The following is a 26,131-nucleotide window of genomic DNA, read 5'->3' as shown; positions in this document are numbered from 1 at the left end:
CGTGAGGGAGTTTGTTCCACCATTGGGGGGCCAGAGCAGCGAACAGTTTTGACTGGGCTGAGCGGGAACTGTACTTCCTCAGTGGTAGGGAGGCGAGCAGGCCAGAGGTGGATGAACGCAGTGCCCTTGTTTGGGTGTAGGGCCTGATCAGAGCCTGGAGGTACTGAGGTGCCGTTCCCCTCACAGCTCCGTAGGCAAGCACCATGGTCTTGTAGCGGATGCGAGCTTCAACTGGAAGCCAGTGGAGAGAGCGGAGGAGCGGGGTGACGTGAGAGAACTTGGGAAGGTTGAACACCAGACGGGCTGCGGCGTTCTGGATGAGTTGTAGGGGTTTAATGGCACAGGAAGGGAGCCCAGCCAACAGTTCTAGTCTACTCTGCTCTATTCTGTTGTGTTCTAGTCTACTCTGTTCTATTCTGTTCTGTTGTGTTCTAGTCTACTCTGTTCTTTTGCGTTCTAGTCTACTCTGCTCTATTCTGTTGTGTTCTGTTCTAGTCTACTCTGCTCTATTCTGTTGTGTTCTAGTCTACTCTGTTCTATTCTGTTGTGTTCTGTTCTAGTCTACTCTGTTCTATTCTGTTGTGTTGTGTTCTAGTCTACTCTGTTCTATTCTGTTGTGTTCTGTTCTAGTCTACTCTGTTCTATTATGTTGTGTTCTGTTCTAGTCTACTCTGCTCTATTCTGTTGTGTTCTGTTCTAGTCTACTCTGCTCTATTCTGTTGTGTTCTAGTCTACTCTGTTCTATTCTGTTGTGTTCTAGTCTACTCTGTTCTATTCTGTTGTGTTCTGTTCTAGTCTACTCTGTTCTATTCTGTTGTGTTCTGTTCTAGTCTACTCTGTTCTGTTGTGTTGTGTTCTAGTCTACTCTGTTCTATTCTGTTGTGTTGTGTTCTAGTCTACTCTGTTCTATTCTGTTGTGTTCTGTTCTAGTCTACTCTGTTCTATTCTGTTGTGTTGTGTTCTAGTCTACTCTGTTCTATTCTGTTGTGTTCTAGTCTACTCTGTTCTATTCTGTTGTGTTCTGTTCTAGTCTACTCTGTTCTATTCTGTTGTGTTTTAGTCTACTCTGTTCTATTCTGTTGTGTTCTGTTCTAGTCTACTCTGTTCTATTCTGTTGTGTTCTGTTCTAGTCTACTCTGTTCTATTCTGTTGTGTTCTGTTCTAGTCTACTCTGTTCTATTCTGTTGTGTTCTGTTCTAGTCTACTCTGTTCTATTCTGTTGTGTTCTGTTCTAGTCTACTCTGTTCTATTCTGTTGTGTTCTAGTCTACTCTGTTCTATTCTGTTGTGTTCTGTTCTAGTCTACTCTGTTCTATTCTGTTGTGTTCTAGTCTACTCTTTTCTATTCTGTTGTGTTCTGTTCTAGTCTACCCTGTTCTATTCTGTTGTGTTCTAGTCTACTCTGTTCTATTCTGTTGTGTTCTGTTCTAGTCTACTCTGTTCTATTCTGTTGTGTTCTGTTCTAGTCTACTCTGTTCTATTCTGTTGTGTTCTGTTCTAGTCTACTCTGTTCTATTCTGTTGTGTTCTGTTCTAGTCTACTCTGTTCTATTCTGTTGTGTTCTAGTCTACTCTGTTCTATTCTGTTGTGTTGTGTTCTAGTCTACTCTGTTCTATTCTGTTGTGTTGTGTTCTAGTCTACTCTGTTCTATTCTGTTGTGTTCTGTTCTAGTCTACTCTGTTCTATTCTGTTGTGTTTTAGTCTACTCTGTTCTATTCTGTTGTGTTCTGTTCTAGTCTACTCTGTTCTATTCTGTTGTGTTCTGTTCTAGTCTACTCTGTTCTATTCTGTTGTGTTCTGTTCTAGTCTACTCTGTTCTATTCTGTTGTGTTCTGTTCTAGTCTACTCTGTTCTATTCTGTTGTGTTCTGTTCTAGTCTACTCTGTTCTATTCTGTTGTGTTCTAGTCTACTCTTTTCTATTCTGTTGTGTTCTGTTCTAGTCTACCCTGTTCTATTCTGTTGTGTTCTAGTCTACTCTGTTCTATTCTGTTGTGTTTTAGTCTACTCTGTTCTATTCTGTTGTGTTCTGTTCTAGTCTACTCTGTTCTATTCTGTTGTGTTCTGTTCTAGTCTACTCTGTTCTATTCTGTTGTGTTCTGTTCTAGTCTACTCTGTTCTATTCTGTTGTGTTCTGTTCTAGTCTACTCTGTTCTATTCTGTTGTGTTCTGTTCTAGTCTACTCTGTTCTATTCTGTTGTGTTGTGTTCTAGTCTACTCTGTTCTATTCTGTTGTGTTGTGTTCTAGTCTACTCTGTTCTATTCTGTTGTGTTCTGTTCTAGTCTACTCTGTTCTATTCTGTTGTGTTGTGTTCTAGTCTACTCTGTTCTATTCTGTTGTGTTCTGTTCTAGTCTACTCTGTTCTATTCTGTTGTGTTCTAGTCTACTCTGCTCTATTCTGTTGTGTTCTAGTCTACTCTGCTCTATTCTGTTGTGCTCTGTTCTAGTCTACTCTGTTCTATTCTGTTGTGTTGTGTTCTAGTCTACTTGGTTCTATTCTGTTGTGTTGTGTTCTAGTCTACTCTGCTCTATTCTGTTGTGTTCTGTTCTAGTCTACTCTGTTCTATTCTGTTGTGTTCTGTTCTAGTCTACTTTGTTGTGTTCTATAGTATGTTATAATATATTCTGTTTTATACTATACTACTCCATTTAACTCTTTACTGTACTATATTGTATTGTTCTGTATTGTATTGTTCTGTATTGTATCGTTCTGTATTGTATTGTTCTGTATTGTATTGTTCTGTATTTTACCTTCAGAGCCAGATCAACTGTGTTGATATTGTATCCCAGTGAACCCTGTATCTCTCACTCTCCCCTACAGTTGACGGGTTGTGGACAGAGTGGAGTAAGTGGTCTACGTGTGGTACAGAGTGCACTCACTGGCGCAGGAGAGAATGCAATGCCCCTGCACCCAAAAATGGAGGCAAGGACTGCGAGGGTATGGTCCTACAGTCCCAGAACTGTACTGACGGACTCTGTATGCAGAGTGAGTAAACATCCTCCCCCACTAACTCTTCTTCCTCCTCCTGCTCCACCTGCTTGTCCTACTTCACCTCCTGCTCTTCCTCCTGCTCCTCCTCTTCTTCACTGTCTCTGTTATATTCTCACCTCCTTCTTCCTGCTCTCATACACACGCAACATCAGCAATACACATTTTATTTCCCCTTTATTTAACCAGGTAGGCTGGTTGAGAAGAAGCTCTCATTTACAACTGCGACCTGGCCAAGATAAAGCAAAGCAGTGCGACACAAACAACAGCACAGAGTTACACATGGAGTAAACAAACATTCAGTCAATAACACAATAGAAAAAGTTTATGTACAGTGTGGGCAAATGAGGTAGGATAAGGACAGACAGATATGTGTACTTACAAAACAAAGTATGCCTGTGAGCATCTTCATCAAACATGTGAACCTAAAATGTTTTATCCTTTAAATGTGTCTATTGATGGTGGTATTCAGATCTGTAGAATGCACATTATTATACATTTTTGACCACAAGATGCACTATGGGCCTGATTCAGACTTAGGAAATGTATGCCTTTCCTCTGTACTTCTCAGTAGTTGGTATTCAGACTTACCTAATGCAGGCGCCAGCGCTTCATTTGTAAATTGGGAGGTGCCGGAACAAAAAGTGACCTTGAGACGGGGTTGACCCAGGGGGGCTCTGAGGTACCGAAACGCATAAAACAAAAATCACCTTTATAATAAAGCATTACATGTGTTTACCAACACTTTTGCATACTGGTATAGAGCAGCAGAGTAGAGGTTTGCATACTGGTATAGAGCAGCAGAGTAGAGGTTTGCATACTGGTATAGAGCAGCAGAGTAGAGGTTTGCATACTGGTATAGAGCAGCAGAGGTTTGCATACTGGTATAGAGCAGCAGAGTAGAGGTTTGCATACTGGTATAGAGCAGCAGAGTAGAGGTTTGCATACTGGTATAGAGCAGCAGAATAGAGGTTTGCATACTGGTATAGAGCAGCAGAGTAGAGGTTTGCATACTGGTATAGAGCAGCAGAGTAGAGGTTTGCATACTGGTATAGAGCAGCAGAGTAGAGGTTTGCATACTGGTATAGAGCAGCAGAGTAGAGGCACTTGCAGAAGTTGCAAAGGATTATTTTGTTTGTTCGTTTTAGATTATTGGACACTAGTAGAATATTTTTAATACCTCACAAATGATTGAAATGACAGGCTACTTGATACTGACAATCTGAGAATCTGAGATCAATAAAAATGACTTCTTGAATCCATCAATTGCCTAAACCTAGTTGTATGGAGACACACACATTGTACAATATGAAGAGGAAATTATAGTCCTAAAAAAGCTTTCCAGTTTCACTGACTCACCCAATGATGCACAGCTCACTCACCAGCCATGGCTAATGCGCTCTTGCCAAAAGCTTATCTCTCTTGTTTTTCTTTGTAAAACAATGATGTTCGCTGAATAGGTCTATAACTTGGTAGCCTACAGACAGATTCGATTCTTCTCTTTTCAGCAGGAGCCATTTGCTTTTCAATCTGTGTTTTCCCGCGATTGTATTGTAAATATTGCGAAAGGCCTGTTTTAGCTGCATGCTATTCACTGACAGATTTGCCACGCTTGCCCAACTGTAAGCATTCCTTGTGATTGGGCTACGCACAATCCACAGCTAGGCTATTTTTTAAAAAAGCTATTGATCCTCTATGACTAAATATAGGCTCACTCCAGGTGTAGTATTTAGAATGATTTAATTTATTTCTGAACAGACAGCAGTAATTCTATAACTTTGGCAAATGTATATAAATTTATCAGGGGTGTGGCACCTCCTGGACACTTCCCAGGGCTATGATTCTATAAGGAAATAAATGATGAAGTGTGAGAGTTGAAGGCTCATCTCTATCAGCGCAGAGAGAGGGAGAGAGATCTTAGAAAGTGAATCAAATTTTGCAGTAGTTCTGTGAGAGATACAGGCACGCTTCTTTCCTTCACCACAGCAATGGCCACACGTTGGTCTATATAGGCTACAATGTTGCACAAACAGCAATGGCCCCACGTGAATCAATTATTAGAATATCAGGCATGTTTTCACATTAGGTTTTCTTTAGGGTGCAGGAGAATTAAAGAGGAGTCAAAGTTCTCTGATTGCAATGTAAAAAATGATAATAAAAGCGAATAGTGAACATTATTTTTCATGCTGGATCCTGGCAAATGGGTGTCCGGAATGAAACGGTCCAAAACTGAGAGTTGCCGGATCCTGTTCCGGCAGGATCCGTCCCAAATGATGTACTGGCAGGCAGGTAATGTGCTCTACAGGGGTGAGCACACTGAATAATGTACTTCAACAGCTGAAAACCCTCCGATTTGCTGGCTAACAGATTTTCTCGTGGATTTGTCATTCAATAGGGTTTTCAGTAAAGGTATCTTATTAAGCTCTCCGTTTAAATACGGTGCACCTTTTAATTAGAATTGTGTCGACAGTCTCAGGAGAATGCATTGAGAGATAGTGTTCACAATATAGGGATCCATGAAAGAAAGTTATCTAAATATATGCATATTCATCTCCGTTTCAGCACCAACTGGTAAATACATTTCTTGAGTTAGGAAAAAAAAAAACTATCATAAAAAAAACAGGAGAGCCTTTGCACACTAAATATATTGATGAATTTCAATCCATGAAATATTGGAAGGTGGAAAAAGTGCTAGAAATCTCCCCTAATCCTCATTAATCATGGAACTGTATAACATGTGGCAGGCTCCAGGTTTAAACTGCTACATGTGGTCTGAGTTCCATAATGATTCAAATAGACTGCATGTTTACCATACAACGTTAGCCTACTATGATCCAGTAATGCTAGCGATCCTCAGGAACAACTACACTGACATGACAGAGGAAAGAAAGGTCAACAGAATGGAATGATGCAAAATGTAGGCTACAAATCAAAAGTAAACTAACACTAAAGTCATAACACAATGGTGGTAGCACTGATCACTGACAACGACGAGACAGCCTGTAGGGAGGAGCTCAGAGACAGCCTGTAGGGAGGAGCTCAGAGACAGCCTGTAGGGAGGAGCTCAGAGACAGCCTGTAGGGAGGAGCTCAGAGACAGCCTGTAGGGAGGAGCTCAGAGACAGCCTGTAGGGAGGAGCTCAGAGACAGCCTGTAGGGAGGAGCTCAGAGACAGCCTGTAGGGAGGAGCTCAGAGACCTGGCAGTGTGGTACCAGGACAACGACCTCTCTCTAAACGTGATCAAGACAAAGGAGATGATCGTGGACTACAGGAAAAGGAGAGCCGAGCACTCCCCCATTTTCATCGACCGGTCTGTGGTGGAGCAGGTCGAGAGCTTCAAGTTCCTTGGTGTCCACATCACCAACAAACTATCATGGTCCAAACCAACCAAGACATTTGTAAAGAGGACATGACAACCACTGTTCCCTTCAGGAGACTGAAATGATTTGGCATGGGTCCTCAGAAGTTTGGCCAGGGTAGGCCATCATAAAGAGGAGTCAAAGTCGAAGTAAAAATTAGGCCGTCATTGTAAATAAGAATTTGTTCTTAACTGACTTGCTGAGTAAAATAAAAGTTAAATAATATTTTTTTTTTAAATAGTGCCTGTAAACACACAGTCCAGATTAAAGTCAAAGATGGCAGGCCTGTGTGACAAAGGGCTTATTTGCATATAGGCCTATTGTAGCTCTGATTGGCTACGGCCATTTTATTTACTGCAGTGTCTATGAATTGTCCAAATGCACATCCTCATTCCCACTCTATATTGCTGTAACATTTTCACCAATGCCTTACTCTGTCATTCCCAAACATTCTATGAAATTATGAAAACATGAAAAGGACATTATCTAAGTGCTCGCTTGTATAACAAAAAAGACAACTGTAACAATCTATTTGAGAGACAACAAGTGTTCATTGTGCAAATGTATTTATGTTTTCAATTAACATTTGGAGACCAAAAATATATAGTTTACATGTTGTCAACAGTCTAAGCTAACCCTGTCTGTTTCGTCCCACCAACCCACCAACCCATGTTCTTCCTGGGGGTGTATGTGAACAGATTGTAATCATATTTAATAATGTTGCTAAAATGCTGTCAGTTCCACTTTAAGTTCAAGGTCAAAATACGCATAGCGAGAAGTGCATTAAAAGGGAATTACCCCCATATGAACAGTTTGCCTGTACGGTGGCCATATTAGGCCTCAGATTGAGGCTGTCCTAATATGGATACCGTATTGCACTGTAGAAGCTTCACATCAAACTTAAACAATGAAGGTCAATACCTGAGTTATAGACCATGTTTTCAGGAAGTTTATAGAAAAGATAGTGACAAATGATGACGATCATGAGCTAGCGTAACTACGTATGAGCTAGCGTAACTACGTATGAGCTAGACGTATGAGCTAGCGTAACTACGTATGAGCTAGCGTAACTACGCATGAGCTAGCGTAACTACGCGTAACTACGCATGAGCTAGCGTAACTATGTATGAGCTAGCGTAACTACGTATGAGCTAGCGTAACTACCTATGAGCTAGCGTAACTACGTATGAGCTAGCGTAACTACGTATGAGCTAGCGTAACTACGTATGAGCTAGCATAATTAACAAGAGCTGACGTAATTACAATCCCTCTTGAATTGTTGATATTTTTGACCCCAATAGAAACAACAGAAATCTTAAACCCCCATGGAAAATTGGGCCTCAGTCTTAATAACATAAAAAGAAGTGTGACTCTTTTCCAAGAGAAGCCAATTATGTGTTGACATGTGGGAAAAGCATCTTGTTTATTGTGTGTTTGTCTGTAGTTACTGACCAGGCATTGGACTCAAAGTTTCAACTAAAGTGAAAACACTGGATAGAAATGTGTTACCGCAGACTGCTTGTAATAATGCTGTTAAATCTCACTAAAGGAATACAACACTAGTCCACGGTTCATAGATGGGTTGGTGGGAAGAAACAGACAGGGTTAGCTTAGACTGTTGACAACATGTAAACTATATATTTTTGGTCTCCAAATGTTTATTGAAAACATAAATACATTTGCACAATGAACACTTGTTGTCTCTCAAATAGATTGTTACAGTTGTTTGTTGGCTAGCTAGTGAATTTAAGCCATATTGGCATAGACATGACATTAGTCAAAACACCGATGATTCCCCACAAGGCAGATTCTTGCCATTGTTGCTAGCTATCTGACTGTTCAGAAGCATAACAACGCATGACTTTGGGCCACATCGATGCGCAGGCATTAATTTTTGTGAAGTTGTCAGATAAACCGTTCATACAACCCCCCCCCTCCCCCAAAAATTATACATGTCAGCAGTCAAGTTTTCAACATGGAGCACTTTTAGTACAGAGAAAAAGCTGATATGTGTTCTGCATCATATGACGTACTCCCGTAGATATTATTTTGGAGAAATACACTACATTACCAAAAGTATGTTGGACACCTGCTCGTCGGACATCTCATTCCAAAATCATAAGAATTAGTATGACGTTGGCCTTTGCTGCAATAACAGCCTCCACTCTTCTGGGGAGGCTTTCCACTAGATGTTGGAACATTGCTGCGGGGACTTGGTTCCATTCAGCATTAGTGCGGGCGATTAGGCCTGGTTCCCAGTCGGCGTTCTAATTCATCATAAAGGTGTTCAATGTGGTTGAGGTCAGGGCTCTGTGCAGGCCAGTCAAGTTCTTCTACACCGAGCTCGACAAACCATTTATGTATGGACCATGCTTTGTGCAAGGAGCCATTGTCATGCTGGAACAGGAAAGGGCCTTCCCCATTCTGTTGTTCACAAATTTGGGAGCACAGAATCGTCTAGAATGTCATTGTACGCTGTAGCGTTACTGGAACTAAGGGGCCTAGTTTGAATCATGAAAAACAACCCAAGACCATTCTTTCTCCTCCACCAAACTTTACAGTTTGCACTATGCATTGGGGAAGGTACCATTCTCCTGGCATCTGCCAAACCCAGATTCGTCTGTCGGACTGCCAGATGGTGAAGCATGATTCATAACTCCAAAGAATGCGTTTCCACTGTCCAATGGCGACAAGCATTTCACCACTCCAGCTGACACTTGGCATTGTGCATGGCGATCTTAGGCTTGTGTGAGGCTGCTCGGCCATGGAAACCCATTTCACAAAGCTCCCGACGACCAGTTCTTGTGCTGACATGGCTTCCAGAGGCAGTTTGGAACTTGGTAGTGAGTGTTGTAAGCAAGGAGAGATGATTTTTACGTGTTTCAGCACTCAGCATTCCCGTTCTTTGAGCTTGTGTGGCCTACCACTTTTCCCCTCACAATAACAGCTCTTCCAGTTGACTGGTGCAGCTCTTTGACCAACTGACTTGTTGGAACGGTAACATCCTATGACGGTGCCATGTTGACAGTCACTGAGCTCTTCAGTAAGGCCATTCTACCGCCAATGTGTGTCTATGGAGATTGCATGACTGTGTGCTCCATTTTATACACCTGTCAGCAGTGGGTGAGACTGAAATAGCAGAATCCACTCATTTGAAGGGGTGTATAAATACTTCTGTGTATATATAGTGTATGATTCTAAGATTCTCATTACACAGTACAGTATTTATAAGTATATTTGTATCTGCTAAATCCTCCTCTACCTGTTTTAAAAATATATATATTTGTCTGTTATGTAACCAGTCCAATTGAGATGTAATATTTTTTTTAAGGGAGTCCTGGTCAAGAGGAAGCAGAGACAGTATAGAATAAGATACAATGAAACATGGGACAAATGCAACTTTACAACAACACAACTTTACAACAACACAACTTTACAACAACATAACTTTACAACAACACAACTTTACAACAACACAACTTTACAACACAACTTTACAACAACACAACTTTACAACAACTTTACAACAACACAACTTTACAACAACGCTATTTTACAACAATGCAACTTTACAACAATGCAACTTTACAACAACACAACTTTACAACAACACAACTTTACAACAACACAACTTACAACAACACAACTTTACAACAACACAACTTTACAACAATACAACAACACAACTTTACAACAACACAACTTACAACAACACAACTTCACAACTTCACAACAACACAACTTTACAACAACACAACTTTACAACAACACAACTACACATACATAGAACATCCTCATGGTGTTAGAGGACACCAACTCATTGACTGCTGACGCAACTGCACACTTCAGTATTAAACAAACTCTCTGAATCCCACACATTTTAGAAAAGCAGCGTGAAATTCAACATTTGCTAGACAGAAAACCTCTAATGGATTTGACACATTTAAAAGGAAATCAAATAAATACATGCATGTTGTTAGAAAAATCTTAGGAAAGCCTAGCGCTGTACCTATATCATGAGAGTTAGCCTTAGGAAAGCCTAGCGCTGTACCTATATCATGAGAGTTAGCCTTAGGAAAGCCTAGCGCTGTACCTATATCATGAGCGTTAGCCTTAGCATGCATTTACATGATCACTGTGATTGATGGTCATAGGATCCGTCTGTTCATATTTCTTGGCTGCGCAGCGCTGCTGCCCATAGTTTAAATGCTCTCATTGGGCTTGTGAGATCCAGCCGCTGCAAGTCCCAGCTAGATGGATGGGGAGTATACTCTGAATATAAAACCCATAACAGTATAGATTCAGCCTCGTTTCCCCAGATTGATTTTTGTGCTTTTAGAGGCTTGAGCCCTGTCTATGTCTGCACTAATAACAGTTTCCTCCAATATTTAGGAGAAATCCATGAGGCTTAAAAGCCTGCAATGCTTCTAATATGATCCTGAAAGCAATACGTATGTAGACCTCATCATCCTACTCTAATGGGTCCAAACACTTTGCATCTAGATTGGTACTTTAATATATTTGTGTTGGAGAAGAAAAAAAACCTGTTTCTGTTGGATTCTGTTGGATTCTATTAGATTGCATCCAGGCTTTGAATAGTTTGTGTATAGGCTGCCTCTAGTATGCCCCTCTCTGTTTCACCCAAAACGTAATTGTCTCTTAACTATTATTATCATTACCTTTTTTTATTTCTCAAGTCCATTTACATGAAATTAGACATAACTTTACGCTGGGAGGAGTTCATAAAAATGTGATTTTTATGTGAGGAGTGGGGGGAAGGGGGGGGGCTTGAAATGTTGAAAACTAGTGGAGTTGAGTAGTGCTTGATGTCTCTGATAGTGCTGTATAATTGACTTTTCTCTGGCTACTGCACCTACAGACACTTTCCTGCTTTCTTCCTATTTCCCATCTAAAGTTTTCCCATTATAAAACCTGAGTAGTTGAAATCCACTTGACCTCCGTCTGCCTCACCTCAAGTATTTTCCTCTCTCGTCCATTTCTCTGTGTTTGATTTAAGGAGCTTTTGTTGCTTTGCTCTCAGACAGATGCCATTTTCATCGACCGAGTGTACTAGACAACAAGCACTGTATTAGCATAGAAAACATACCTTTACTCTGTGCCTATTCCACTTGTGTTTCCTATGAGTCTAGGTTGGAGTTTATTTCCGATGATTCAGATGGAATGAAACACATTTTAAAGACAACTGTACATGTTCAATGCTGCATCATGGCATTGCTTGGTAGTGGTATGGTACCGCAGTACCACACAAAGTAGAAACACAGTTAAACCTGTCTTCCGACTTTCAACACAGCGAAATGCAAAAAGGTTAAGTTAAATGCAAGTGGGTTCGTTTAGTGGGTTAGGGTTAGTCTTACCAGTGGGTTAGGGTTAGTTTTACTAGTGGGTTAGGGTTAGTTTTACTAGATGGTTAGGGTCAGTTTTGCCATGGAGTTGGGGTTAGTTTTACCAGTTTGTTAGGGTTAGTTTTACTAGTGGGTTAGGGTTAGTTTTTCCAGTGGGTTAGGGTTAGTTTTATCAGTGGGTTAGGGTTAGTTTTTCCAGTGGATTAGGGTTAGTTTTATCAGTGGGTTAGGGTTAGTTTTACCAGTGGATTAGGGTTAGTTTTACCAGTGGATTAGGGTTAGTTTTACCAGTTTGTTAGGGTTAGTTTTACTAGTGGGTTAGGGTTAGTTTTACCAGTGGATTAGGGTTAGTTTTACCAGTGGTTTAGGGTTAGTTTTACCAGTGGGTTAGGGCTAGTTTTACTAGTGGGTTAGGGTTAGTTTTATCAGTGGATTAGGGTTAGTTTTGTGGGTTAGGGTTCATTGTACCAGTGGGTTAGGGCTAGTTTTACTAGTGGGTTAGGGTTAGTTTTACTAGTGGGTTAGGGTTAGTTTTGTGGGTTAGGGTTCATTGTACCAGTGGGTTAGGGCTAGTTTTACTAGTGGGTTAGGGTTAGTTTTACTAGTGGGTTAGGGTTAGTTTTACTAGTGGGTTAGGGTTAGTTTTTCCAGTGTGTTGGGGTTAGTTTTACTAGTGGGTTAGGGTTAGTTTTATCAGTGGATTAGGGTTAGTTTTACCAGTGGATTAGGGTTAGTTTTTCCAGTGTGTTGGGGTTAGTTTTACTAGTGAGTTAGGGTTAGTTTTACTAGTGGGTTAGGGTTAGTCTTACCAGTGGGTTAGGGTTAGTTTTATCAGTGGGATAGGGTTAGTTTTACTAGTGGGTTAGGGTTAGTCTTAGCAATGGGTTAGGGTTCATTTTACTAGTGGGTTAGGATTAGTCTTACCAGTGGGTTAGGGTTAGTTTTATCAGTGGGTTAGGGTTAGTTTCACCAGTGGATTAGGGTTAGTTTTACCAGTGGGTTAGGTTTAGTTTTGTGGGTTAGGTTTAGTCTTACCAGTGGGTTAGGGTTAGTCTTAGCAGTGGGTTAGGGTTAGTCTTACCAGTGGGTTAGGGCTCATTTTTCTAGTGGTTTAGGGTTAGTTTTACTAGTGGGTTAGGGTTAGTTTTACCAGTGGTTTAGGGTTGGCCTTACCAGTGGGTTAGGGCTAGTTTTACTAGTGGGTTAGGGTTCATTCGTTTTACTAGTGGGTTAGGGCTAGTTTTAGCTAGTGGGTTAGGGTTAATCTTACCAGTGGGTTAGGGCTAGTTTTACTAGTGGGTTAGGGCTAGTTTTACTAGTGGTTTAGGGTTAGTTTTACCAGTGGGTTAGGGTTGGTTTTGTGGGTTAGGGTTCATTGTACCAGTGGGTTAGGGCTAGTTTACCAGTGGGTTAGGGTTAGTTTTACCAGTGGGTTAGGTTTAGTTTTACTAGTGGTTTAGGGTTGGCCTTACCAGTGGGTTATGGTTAGTTTTAGTGGTGGGTTAGGGTTCATTGGTTTAGTGTTTTGACTTTGGGTTTTCATTTTTTACTAGTGGGTTAGGGCAGTTTTAACTAGTGAATTCTTATTTACAGTGGGTTAGGGCTAGTTTTACTAAAAGGTTAAGGTTTTACTAGTGGGTTAGGGGTTTTTACTGGGATATTTTTTTTTTTTTAAATTAAATAAATATAAGACACAACACACATCACAACAAGAGAGACAACACTACATAAGAGAACTAGGACAACAACATAACAAGGCAGCAACACATGACAACACAGCATGGTAGCAACACAACATAACAACAACATAGTAGCAATTACAACATGGCAGCAGCACAAAACATGGTACAAACATTATTGGGCACCGACAACAGCACAAAGGGCAAGAAGGTAGAGACAACAATACATCACACAAAGCAGCCACAACTGTCAGTAAGAGTGCCCATGTTATAAGTGGGAATTTACAGTACATGAAAGGATGATATTTCTCATGTACACGACATTGAGTCCTAATACCAAGAACTGCAGATTTAGTGAAGAAATGTGGTTGAGGAATGGTGTCCTGTGAAAGGAAGGTATTTTGTAGAGGTCAGAAGACTTAAATAGAATAGGTTTGTCTTTTGGGAGCCTATTTATAGAATAAAAGTTCCTTAGCCTAGACACTTTGACTGCAAAGAAGAGCTATACTTTCTACTATACATGAACAGTTGTTCAGAGTTACACCATATGTACGGTAGATAAGTTGGCTACCGAAGTATACACAGCTGTCCTTGTGGTGAGCTGACACAGAGTGGCGGTTGTGGTTGTGCTAGTTTTAGCCAGCTACTATATAGACTGTCTCGGCGCTGACAACACTTTTTGCCACTGAGGAAAGTACAGTAGCATATAATGGTCTCTATTTCTCGTTAGTTTATGTCCTGTATTTTCCCTCTCTGACTTCAGTCCTTCTATTTCTCATTGGTTTATGTCCTGTATTTCATCTTCTTCTCGTGTTGTTGTTTTTAGAATAGGCAACCTGTTATTATACTTGTCTTCCGCATCAAGTTCAATGCCATCATCATTGTCTGTCTACAGTGTGTGATTGTATTGTGATGTGTGCATGTGATCGCTTCATAACATCCTGTACAGTCAAGTCAATGTACCGTGTGTCTGTAAGGTCTGTGTGTATAACATCAAATCAAAATCAAATCAAATGTAATTTGTCACATGCGCCGAATACAGCAGGTGTTTCACCTTACAGTGAAATGCTTACTTACAAGCCCTAACCAACAATGCAGTTAAAAAATTAAATTAAAAAATACTTTAAAAAATACAAATAAGAAACAAAATAAACTTTCAGAAGAAAGTTATTTGTTTCTGGCTGTTTTGAGCCTGTAATCGAACCCACAAATGCTGATGCTCCAGATACTCAACTAGTCTAAAGAAGGCCTGTTTTATTGCTTCTTTAATCAGAACAACAGTTTTCAGCTGTGCTAACCCTTTTGCATATATGTTTTCTAATGATTAATTAGCCTTTTAAATGGTAAACTTGGATGAGCCATTGGAACACAGGAGTGATGGTTGCTGATAATGGGCCTCTGTACGCCTATGTAAATATTCCATTAAAAATCAGCCGTTTCCAGCTACAATAGTCATTTACAACATTAACAATGTCTACACTGTATTTCTGATCAATTTGATGTTATTTTAATGGACAACAAATTTTCTCTTCTTAGAAAAACAAGATAATTTCTAAGTGACCCCAAACCTTTGAACGGTAGTGTATATGTTTACATTTTCAGTGACAGGTGACCATTTAGATGTTCTTATTTTTTGTTGCTGTTTTGTTTTGTTCCGTTTGGTTTGACGTTGATTTCACCGTGCCCTCCCTCCCCTTTTCTCCCCCTCAAGGTTCATTATATCAGCTGTCCACTGAGCCTAATGCCGACAGTGATTTGGGATTTTCATGTGAGTTGGTGTCTTTTTTTTGTTTTCCATTCCCCCTCTTCCCCTTCTCTTATTTTGTTGATTGATTTGTATCCCTCTTGAGTTTCCCCCCCTATGTCATGCCATACCACCTATTCCTTAAGGTTACAGCGGTCCCCTCCTTGATGATTCTCCTAGTGCCTCCTCCTCCAGTCAGCTCCACTATACTGGTCTCTAGTGTCAGAGAGGTCCCAGTCTCTCTGTGCTATTACAGCCTCCTCATCTTGATGTGTGAGATAGTTTTACTGAGGACTCTATCTCTCTCACTCCTTGAGCTATGAGCGTATATATTAAACATAATAATCATTCTCAGGATTTCATTGCCAGACAATTTGTTCTCATTTTCTTTTCGTGTTCAAAGACATCTATTCATCTAAGTTAAACATTCTGATTCTGGCGTTTTGTGGCTCCTAGTTTTATCATCAAAGTGGGGAGATATATGTGAAATAACTGAAGGGAGGTGGATAGGATGTGGAAGAGCATTGTACTATAGGATGAGATGTTCCAGACCATCTTTATTCTAGCACTCCCACTATAGATTATTTAGGTATTTGTGTCATAAAGGAAATATAAGTCACATTGTATATAACATAATCCATAATAGTATAAAGTCAAACAGTATTTAAGTTATAATTACACATTTTATACAACATGTACTGCAATACAGTAACATATACCACAATACAGTAACATGTACAGTAACATGTACAGTAATATAGTAACATTTACAGTAACATGTACAGTAATACAGTAACATGTACAGTAACATGTACAGTAATATAGTAACATTTACAGTAACATGTACAGTAATACAGTAACATGTACAGGTATACAGTAACATGTACAGTAATACAGCAATACAGTAACATGTACAGGTATACAGTAACATGTACAGTAATACAGCAATACAGTAACATGTACAGTAACATGTACAGTAATACAATAACATGTACAGTAATACAATAACATGTACAGTAATACAGTAACATGTACAGGTATACAGTAACATGTACAGTAATACAGCAATACAGTAACATGTACAGTAATACAGTAACATGTACAGTAACATGTACAGTAATATAGTAACATTTACAGTAACATGTACAGTAATACAGTAACATGTACAGGTATACAGTAACATGTACAGTAATACAGTAACATGTACAGGTATACAGTAACATGTACAGTAATACAGCAATACAGTAACATGTACAGTAATACAGTAACATGTACAGTAATATGTACAGTAATACAGTAACATGTACAGTAATACAGTAACATGTACAGGTATACAGTAACATGTACAGTAATACAGCAATACAGTAACATGTACAGTAATACAGTAACATGTACAGTAATATGTACAGTAATACAGTAACATGTACAGTAATACAGTAACCTGTATAGTATTCGGTGTTTAAGTCAAGGATGTGTCCCCTCATTATTAATTCAGTAACCCAGTAAGACCTAGGCTACGGTGTCAACTAGATACACTCGTTTAGTTAGCTTTACTCTAAACCAGCTTTAAAGGAAATTAATTTTTCAGAATTAGCAATATTTCCTCATTTATCTTTCTTACTAGCACTGATTTCAGAAATAGCTGCTCTTTTTGAGGACAGTTTTACTGCCAATTACTGTGATGTGATTGTCTGACCTACCTTAGTTGAATGCACTGATTGTAAGAATGTCAAAGATGACTGAAATGTAAAAATTATATGTACAGGATGTCATACGAAAGGAGCCAAATGTTGGCAAGGGTGTTAGATAGGAGCTAGATTTTGCTAGGGTGGTCAGAGGTGGGCGCTATATGTTGCTAGGGGTGTCAGAGAGGGGAGCTAGATGTTGCTAGGGGTGTCAGATAGGACCTATATGTTAGTAGCGGTGTCAGGTAAGACCTAGATGTTGCTAGGGGTGTCAGATATGGGAGCTAGATGTTGCTAGGGGTGTCAGATAGGACCTATATGTTAGTAGCGGTGTCAGGTAAGACCTAGATGTTGCTAGGGGTGTCAGATATGGGAGCTAGATGTTGCTAGGGGTGTCAGAGATGGGAGCTAGATGTTGCTAGGGGTGTCAGATATGGGAGCTAGATGTTGCTAGGGGTGTCAGAGATTGGTGCCCTCCAAGTCACACAAATTCACTCCTCATTATTCAGTGACCCACATGAAAGTATTTGCTTCACCTCTGGTGTCAATGCTGGGATTAGTCAATGGGGATTACCCTGACAGAAGCCAGGACTCTCTCTCCCTCCAGTTTGTGAAGCTGCCTACGTCCACTTCAGAGCTGGTCTGGATGCAGATCAGGTACTTGCAGCTAGCTGCGTTAGCCTCCCTTGTCTCAATCTGCCTAGCGGGACAGAAAGAAAAGTCCAGTAATCAATAGAGTGGGGATTGAGACCCAGACCCGTTGCTTCCGTGGCGTGTACGTGCTACCCTCAGGGGCAACGGAGGTTGCCAGGTAATCAGACCTTGTTACCCTCAGCCCCACTGGCTGTGCATAAACCATCTGCATAGAGTCTTAATTAGAGGCAAGGCTTGGTCGATGGGATCAATCTGATCTCATGACTCGTTCATGACAGTGTTTCCGTCCCTCCGCCCTGCATGCACAAAGCCTGACGTGTGTTTTTTGTGTGTGGTGGATCTCGCTCCCAGCGACTGTCAGAAAGAACAAGGGTTGAAGATGATTGATCAACACAGTCCGTGGGATTCTGCTTGTCTACCGGACTGTCTCGTCAGTCAACCATGTTTCTGAAAGGGGCAACAATAGAAAATTAATGATTGAGAGAAGATATATGTTTAATCCAGATGCAATTTAGAGGAGAACTCAGTGGACTATTGTTGACATGCCACATGTGATCCGGTCTAGGAGACATTCATGGTTTTGACTGTATAGGACAGCTGCTGTAGGGTGGGGGACAGTTTAGTATCTCCCCAACTGATGGTTAAGGTTAGGATTGTGGGAGGGGAAGCTGATGCTAGATCTATACCTAGGGGAAATATAGCAGGACAGTGAAGGCTGTTGGGGGGTCAGATATTTCTGCCTGGTGCAGAGGCTGCAGTAGAGGGAGAAATAATGACTTTAAACAAGTTATAATTCTGACACCAGGGATAAAGGAACCGAGTGTAGGGAATATAGCCCAGGCTATCTCAACAGTATATAGTATATGTAGGGAATGTAGCCCAGGCTATCTCAACAGTATATAGTATATGTAGGGAATATAGCCCAGGCTATCTCAACAGTATATAGTATATGTAGGGAATATAGCCCAGGCTATCTCAACAGTATATGTAGGGAATGTAGCCCAGGCTATCTCAACAGTGTATAGTATATGTAGGGAATATAGCCCAGGCTATCTCAACAGTATATAGTATATGTAGGGAATGTAGCCCAGGCTATCTCAACAGTATATCGTATATGTAGGGAATGTAGCCCAGGCTATCTCAACAGTATATAGTATATGTAGGGAATATAGCCCAGGCTATCTCAACAGTGTATAGTATATGTAGGGAATGTAGCCCAGGCTATCTCAACAGTATATAGTATATGTAGGGAATGTAGCCCAGGCTATCTCAACAGTATATAGTATATGTAGGGAATGTAGCCCAGGCTATCTCAACAGTATATAGTATATGTAGGGAATGTAGCCCAGGCTATCTCAACAGTATATGTAGGGAATATAGCCCAGGCTATCTCAACAGTATATAGTATATGTAGGGAATATAGCCCAGGCTATCTCAACAGTATATATAATATGTAGGGAATATAGCCCAGGCTATCTCAACAGTATATAGTATATCTCAACAGTAGGAATATAGCCCAGGCTATCTCAACAGTATATAGTATATGTAGGGAATATAGCCCAGGCTATCTCAACAGTATATATAATATGTAGGGAATGTAGCCCAGGCTATCTCAACAGTATATATAATATGTAGGGAATATAGCCCAGGCTATCTCAACAGTATATAGTATATGTAGGGAATATAGCCCAGGCTATCTCAACAGTATATAGTATATGTAGGGAATATAGCCCAGGCTATCTCAACAGTATATAGTATATGTAGGGAATGTAGCCCAGGCTATCTCAACAGTATATATAATATGTAGGGAATGTAGCCCAGGCTATCTCAACAGTATATAGTATATGTAGGGAATATAGCCCAGGCTATCTCAACAGTATATAGTATATGTAGGGAATATAGCCCAGGCTATCTCAACAGTATATAGTATATGTAGGGAATATAGCCCAGGCTATCTCAACAGTATATAGTATATGTAGGGAATATAGCCCAGGCTATCTCAACAGTATATAGTATATGTAGGGAATATAGCCCAGGCTATCTCAACAGTATATATAATATGTAGGGAATGTAGCCCAGGCTATCTCAACAGTATATAGTATATGTAGGGAATGTAGCCCAGGCTATCTCAACAGTATATAGTATATGTAGGGAATATAGCACCAGGCTATCTCAACAGTATATAGTATATATAGGGAATATAGCACCAGGCTATCTCAACAGTATATAGTATATGTAGGGAATATAGCACCAGGCTATCTCAACAGTATATAGTATATATAGGGAATATAGCCCAGGCTATCTCAACAGTATATAGTATATGTAGGGAATGTAGCCCAGGCTATCTCAACAGTATATAGTATATGTAGGGAATATAGCCCAGGCTATCTCAACAGTATATAGTATATGTAGGGAATATAGCCCAGGCTATCTCAACAGTATATGTAGGGAATGTAGCCCAGGCTATCTCAACAGTATATAGTATATGTAGGGAATATAGCACCAGGCTATCTCAACAGTATATAGTATATGTAGGGAATGTAGCCCAGGCTATCTCAACAGTATATATAATATGTAGGGAATATAGCCCAGGCTATCTCAACAGTATATATAATATGTAGGGAATGTAGCCCAGGCTATCTCAACAGTATATAGTATATGTAGGGAATATAGCACCAGGCTATCTCAACAGTATATATAATATGTAGGGAATGTAGCCCAGGCTATCTCAACAGTATATGTAGGGAATATAGCACCAGGCTATCTCAACAGTATATAGTATGTGTAGGGAATATAGCCCAGGATATCACAACAGCATATTGTGTATGTACCGTGTCATATAATTGCTACATTTACGATCAATACAGTATTAAAAATAGTTTTCCAGATTGTATTTTGTCAATTATTTTGCGAATATTGGGTCGTTAGTCAGACAACTTGGTTCAATTTGGGTCACGAGCTAAAACCAGTGGAGAACCACTGCTATATAGTGTATGTACACTCAACTTGGAACTATTGTTGTCACTGAGATTAAGAATTGAACAGACTAAGTGGTAGTTATAAATATGTAATATATAATCTGTAACATGATAGGAGGTAGAGTTAGTGTCTCTCTGCTCTTCTTCCTATTCAGGTGAGATCTTAACGGTGTCTAGTTTCCATAATGGTTCCAGGGCTCTGGGGTGAAGTTCCCCCTAGGTATAGATCTAGGATCTTAGCCATTAGTGGGTGAAATACAAAACTGACCCAAGATCCAACGGGAACAAATGTGGTTTATATCTCCCTCTAGTGGCTGGAGGTTATCAGTGCCCCTTGTGTAAATCTCAGTTGCAATTTTAAGATCTATGATCTGGGTCATTGTCAATATTGTGATGAAATCCTGCCTGTGTGACAGATTTGACTTTATGACTGAGTGTTTCTTGTTCCCTTTCTTCATACCAATAACTGCAGACAAAATCTAGCCATAAATGAAGAGACAAGTGTCATAACTAAAATAAAATGTTTGAAATGTCGCTTGTACTGGACATTAGTTTCCTCCTTGATGCTCAGCCATATATTCTGGTCATGTTCTCCGCTGAGTCCTTTAACGCCTTTTAGCCACCCATTTAGCAGCTCAGTCAACCCATCTATAAAAACGTTATGTGTCTGCCTCGGTTTGATATAAAACTTGTTTATGAAAATGTCCCCTTTTGGACATTTCCAGGCCTATTAAAGGTGCTACACATAGGATTCATTTGTATTTTTGCATTGTAATTTCAGAAAATGTCCATAATATATCTGCAGTAATAGTGGAACGATAATGTTTCACAATATTACTTATCCTGCAGTGTTGTGATTGGCTGTGATATTCACCTCTTGACTTCTCCAGCAGGAGCGGATACCTGCTGTCAAAATGGGAAAGCTGTGTTGAGTTTGTGGCTGTGTTATCTAGTAGAAATTGGGTGGCCAATGTAGAAATTGATCTGTCATTTTCTGGTTGCTAAAATTCTACACTGTTAGCTCAGTTTATGTGAGAGAACAAACAGTGAATAGAGAAGGGAATCATTGTACCGTCTGTGAGTAGAAGTTCACGGTGCTCGTTCGGTGGGTAAGCCAACGCTCCTACCACTGTCTCTCCCAAGCGTCTTCGACCAGTGTTTTGGTTTAATGCGCTGCATACTGCTAGGAGTAACTTGCGAGTTGGTGGTTTCCTGCTCGTTTAGTAAAGTTCAGCCAGGATACATACAGTGAGTAGGTCCTCCGCCTTCTCTTTATAGTATTCTCTTTATAGTAGTGGTGCATTTGTGATCAAGTCTGTTTCTTGTGTGTGTTTGCCATTTCACTGGCGGCATTTCATTTCGGGAGGTGGGCTGTGGGGTTGTGTTTGCAAACTCATTTTAGCTCACAACAAGCTGAATGCAGAAGAGGAACAAAAGGCTTGATGATTTAAACACAGTTTGTTTTTACGAAGTTGGAGGTGGAAGAGCTGAAGGGTGTGAATGTCACCAGCCAGACCGTATTCAGAACCATGTCTAAGGATTTAGCAATCTTCCAAACAACACTTTGACAAGCGCTCTTCCAAAGGAGCGTCGATCGAAAACCAATCGAGGTGCAATAACATTTTAATCGATGGAATTGAGGATGTAAAGACAAACTTGGCATGAAACTCCTGCCAGAAACTCCTGGCAGATCAACTCAAACAGGATCCTAAACTCATTGAGATGGAGAGGGTGAATAGGAATGGCACTTTCTTCCCTGATGAACGGCCCAGATGTGGTGAAACTTCTCAGGTTCAAAGACGAGGAGGAGATTTTCAGGAGAGCCAAGTGCATGAAGGGAATCAAGATCTTCATCAGTGAAGACTTCTCCAAAAGAAATGACTGATTGAAGAACGAAAGAAAGGCAACATGGCCATAGCTGAAGGTTGATCATCGTAGGCCTATGGCAAGTTGACTCACCTATAGTCCACTGATTTCACACACACGCACACACACACAAGCACACACACACACACACACACACACACACACACACACACACACACACACACACACACACACACACACACACATTTACTCTACTTTGTTCATGTGTTTCACCTAACCTGGTGACCAAAAACACACATTGCTCTAAATGTCATAACCCTCTGAAGTCTTCAGTGGTTTTATGTGGACTGTGTCAATGTGTCAATTCCATAGGAAGTGCACCCCTATTGATATAACTAACACAAATGTATGGTTGTATTGGACATGTGAGGCGTACACTTCTATGTTTCTGCTCCACTCTCTGGATGACTCCCACTCTGTATCTCTCTTAGTTAGGCACGATATCAACCCTGATGACATGGTCTTCAACCCGTTAGATATTTGAATCAATTCATGAAGTGAACAATACATAGAATGATTATTGATCCAGATTCAAGTTTTCTGAAATTGACCAGAGACAAGTATAATTTGTGATTACGACAATATTAAACTGCTATACAGGTGGTTCCAAACGCGTATCTAATTTATTCCAAGACAAGCTTATTTTCTACTTGTTAATTTGAACGTTCGGAGTCTTCCTTAAAAAAAAATAAAAAACAACCACCTTGTTCATTATCTGTCTTCTCTCAGTCATGAATGTTCCATTGTTGCCCTTCCAGACACCTGGTTGACTGAAGAGAGAACCAGGCTTTATGACACGTCTCCTTGTCACGCTGTTCACCGCTGTAGAACATCACGAGTGAAGGCAGTATGTCTGCTTACTCTTTTTTAACACATATTTCAGCTGTAGAACATTACGAGTGAGAGCAGTATGTCTGCTTACTCTTTTTTAACACATATTTCAGCTGTAGAACATTACGAGTGAGAGCAGTATGTCTGCTTACTCTTTTTTTAACACATATTTCAGCTGTAGAACATTACGAGTGAGAGCAGTATGTCTGCTTACTCTTTTTTAACACATATTTCAGCTGTAGAACATTACGAGTGAGAGCAGTATGTCTGCTTACTCTTTTTTTAACACATATTTCAGCTGTAGAACATTACGAGTGAGAGCAGTATGTCTGCTTACTCTTTTTTAACACATATTTCAGCTGTAGAACATCACGAGTGAGAGCAGTATGTCTGCTTACTCTTTTTAACACATATTTCAGCTGTAGAACATTACGAGTGAGAGCAGTATGTCTGCTTACTCTTTTTTAACACATATTTCAGCTGTAGAACATCACGAGTGAGAGCAGTATGTCTGCTTACTCTTTTTTAACACATATTTCAGCTGTAGAACATTACGAGTGAGAGCAGTATGTCTGCTTACTCTTTTTTAACACATATTTCAGCTGTAGAACATTACGAGTGAGAGCAGTATGTCTGCTTACTCTTTTTTAACACATATTTCAGCTGTAGAACATCACGAGTGAGAGCAGTATGTCTGCTTACTCTTTTTTAACACATATTTCAGCTGTAGAACATTACGAGTGAGAGCAGTATGTCTGCTTACTCTTTTTTAACACATATTTCAGCTGTAGAACATCACTCTTTTTTAACACATATTTCAGCTGTAGTGAGAGCAGTATGTCTGCTTACTCTTTTTAACACATATTTCAGCTGTAGAACATTACGAGTGAGAGCAGTATGTCTGCTTACTCTTTTTTAACACATATTTCAGCTGTAGAACATCACGAGTGAGAGCAGTATGTCTGCTTACTCTTTTTAACACATATTTCAGCTGTAGAACATTACGAGTGAGAGCAGTATGTCTGCTTACTCTTTTTTAACACATATTTCAGCTGTAGAACATTACGAGTGAGAGCAGTATGTCTGCTTACTCTTTTTTAACACATATTTCAGCTGTAGAACATTACGAGTGAGAGCAGTATGTCTGCTTACTCTTTTTTTAACACATATTTCAGCTGTAGAACATTACGAGTGAGAGCAGTATGTCTGCTTACTCTTTTTTAATACATATTTCAGCTGTAGAACATTACGAGTGAGAGCAGTATGTCTGCTTACTCTTTTTTAACACATATTTCAATTCTGTATTTCACCACCCCTTTCCCTTAGTTAAATCATGTAAGAGAGAAGCAGAAGGGTTCTGGAAACCTTGTCTTATAACCGGTCTCAGGTAGTATAAAAAGTCTCACAAATCCCTCTGTCCTGAATTCTACAAATTACAAAAAAGTATAAGAACAAATGTACTCACTTACTTTGGATATCCCCCCCAAAAATACTAACAAATTCCAAGGATAATATAAAGTTGACTTGGAAAATCATCAATCAACTGTAGACTGAGAAAAATAGATCTACAGCTGTCTTATATCAACGTATTGTTGGAAATAAGACCTATAGTCATCCTGGTGTTATTTCATGTCAATTTGTTGTTGTTGTGAATGTGGGTTCCTCTCTGTCAAAGAAAATGGGTAACTGATGGAAATTCATTGGATTACATTCATGGACATTTCCCTACTCTGCTTGATCCTCCTGATGTATTGGAGGTGATGGTGTAATGATGTTATGGAGGTGATGATGTAATGGAGGTGATGATGTAATGGAGGTGATGGTGTAATGGAGGTGATGATGTAATGGAGATGATGAAGTAATGGATGTAAAGGAGGTGATGATGTAATGGAGGTGATGATGTAATGGAGGTGATGATGTAATGGAGGTGATGATGTAATGGAGGTGATGATGTTATGGAGGTAATGATGTTATGGAGGTGATGATGTTATGGAGGTGATGGTGTAATGGAGGTGATGATGTAATGGAGGTGATGATGTTATGGAGGTGATGGTGTAATGGAGGTGATGATGTTATGGAGGTGATGGTGTAATGGGGATGATGATGTAATGGAGGTGATGATGTAATGGAGGTGATGATGTTATGGAGGTGATGATGTTATGGAGGTGATGATGTTATGGAGGTGATGATGTAATGGAGGTGATGATGTTATGGAGGTGATGATGTAATGGAGGTGATGATGTAATGGAGGTGATGATGTAATGGAGGTGATGGTGTAATGGAGGTGATGATGTAATGGAGGTGATGGTGTAATGGAGGTGATGATGTAATGGAGATGATGAAGTAATGGATGTAAAGGAGGTGATGATGTAATGGAGGTGATGATGTAATGGAGGTGATGGTGTAATGGAGGTGATGATGTAATGTAGGTGATGATGTAATTGAGGTGATGATGTAATGGAGGTGATGGTGTAATGGAGGTGATGATGTTATGGAGGTGATGATGTTATGGAGGTGATGATGTAATGGAGGTGATGATGTTATGGAGGTGATGATGTAATGGAGGTGATGATGTAATGGAGGTGATGGTGTAATGGAGGTGATGATGTAATGGAGATGATGAAGTAATGGATGTAAAGGAGGTGATGATGTAATGGAGGTGATGATGTAATGGAGGTGATGATGTTATGGAGGTGATGATGTTATGGAGGTGATGGTGTAATGGAGGTGATGATGTAATGGAGGTGATGATGTTATGGAGGTGATGATGTTATGGAGGTGATGATGTAATGGAGGGGATGATGTAATGGAGGTGATAATGTAATGGAGGTGATGGTGTAATGATGTTATGGAGGTGATGATGTAATGGAGGTGATGATGTAATGGAGGTGATGGTGTAATGGAGGTGATGATGTAATGGAGGTGATGATGTAATGGAGGTGATGGTGTTATGGAGGTGATGGT

The 26,131-nt window shown here is 40.0% G+C and overlaps 1 protein-coding gene across 1 annotated transcript in view; it reads left to right on the top strand.

Annotated features, from left to right (window-relative positions):
• The window catches only part of unc5ca (unc-5 netrin receptor Ca), a 367,477-nt gene that overhangs the window by 279,377 nt on the left and 61,969 nt on the right, over positions 1–26,131 (top strand). Inside the window, 2 exon segments of the mRNA XM_029637116.2 lie at positions 2,820–2,984; positions 15,100–15,156. Coding sequence (XP_029492976.2) covers positions 2,820–2,984; positions 15,100–15,156 — 222 coding nt within the window.

The sequence above is a fragment of the Oncorhynchus nerka genome, linkage group LG27 (genome assembly GCF_034236695.1).
Source record: "Oncorhynchus nerka isolate Pitt River linkage group LG27, Oner_Uvic_2.0, whole genome shotgun sequence".
Classification (NCBI taxonomy): domain Eukaryota; kingdom Metazoa; phylum Chordata; class Actinopteri; order Salmoniformes; family Salmonidae; genus Oncorhynchus; species Oncorhynchus nerka.
Note: the sequence above shows the minus strand (reverse complement) of the source record. Positions and strands in the feature narration are given on the sequence as shown.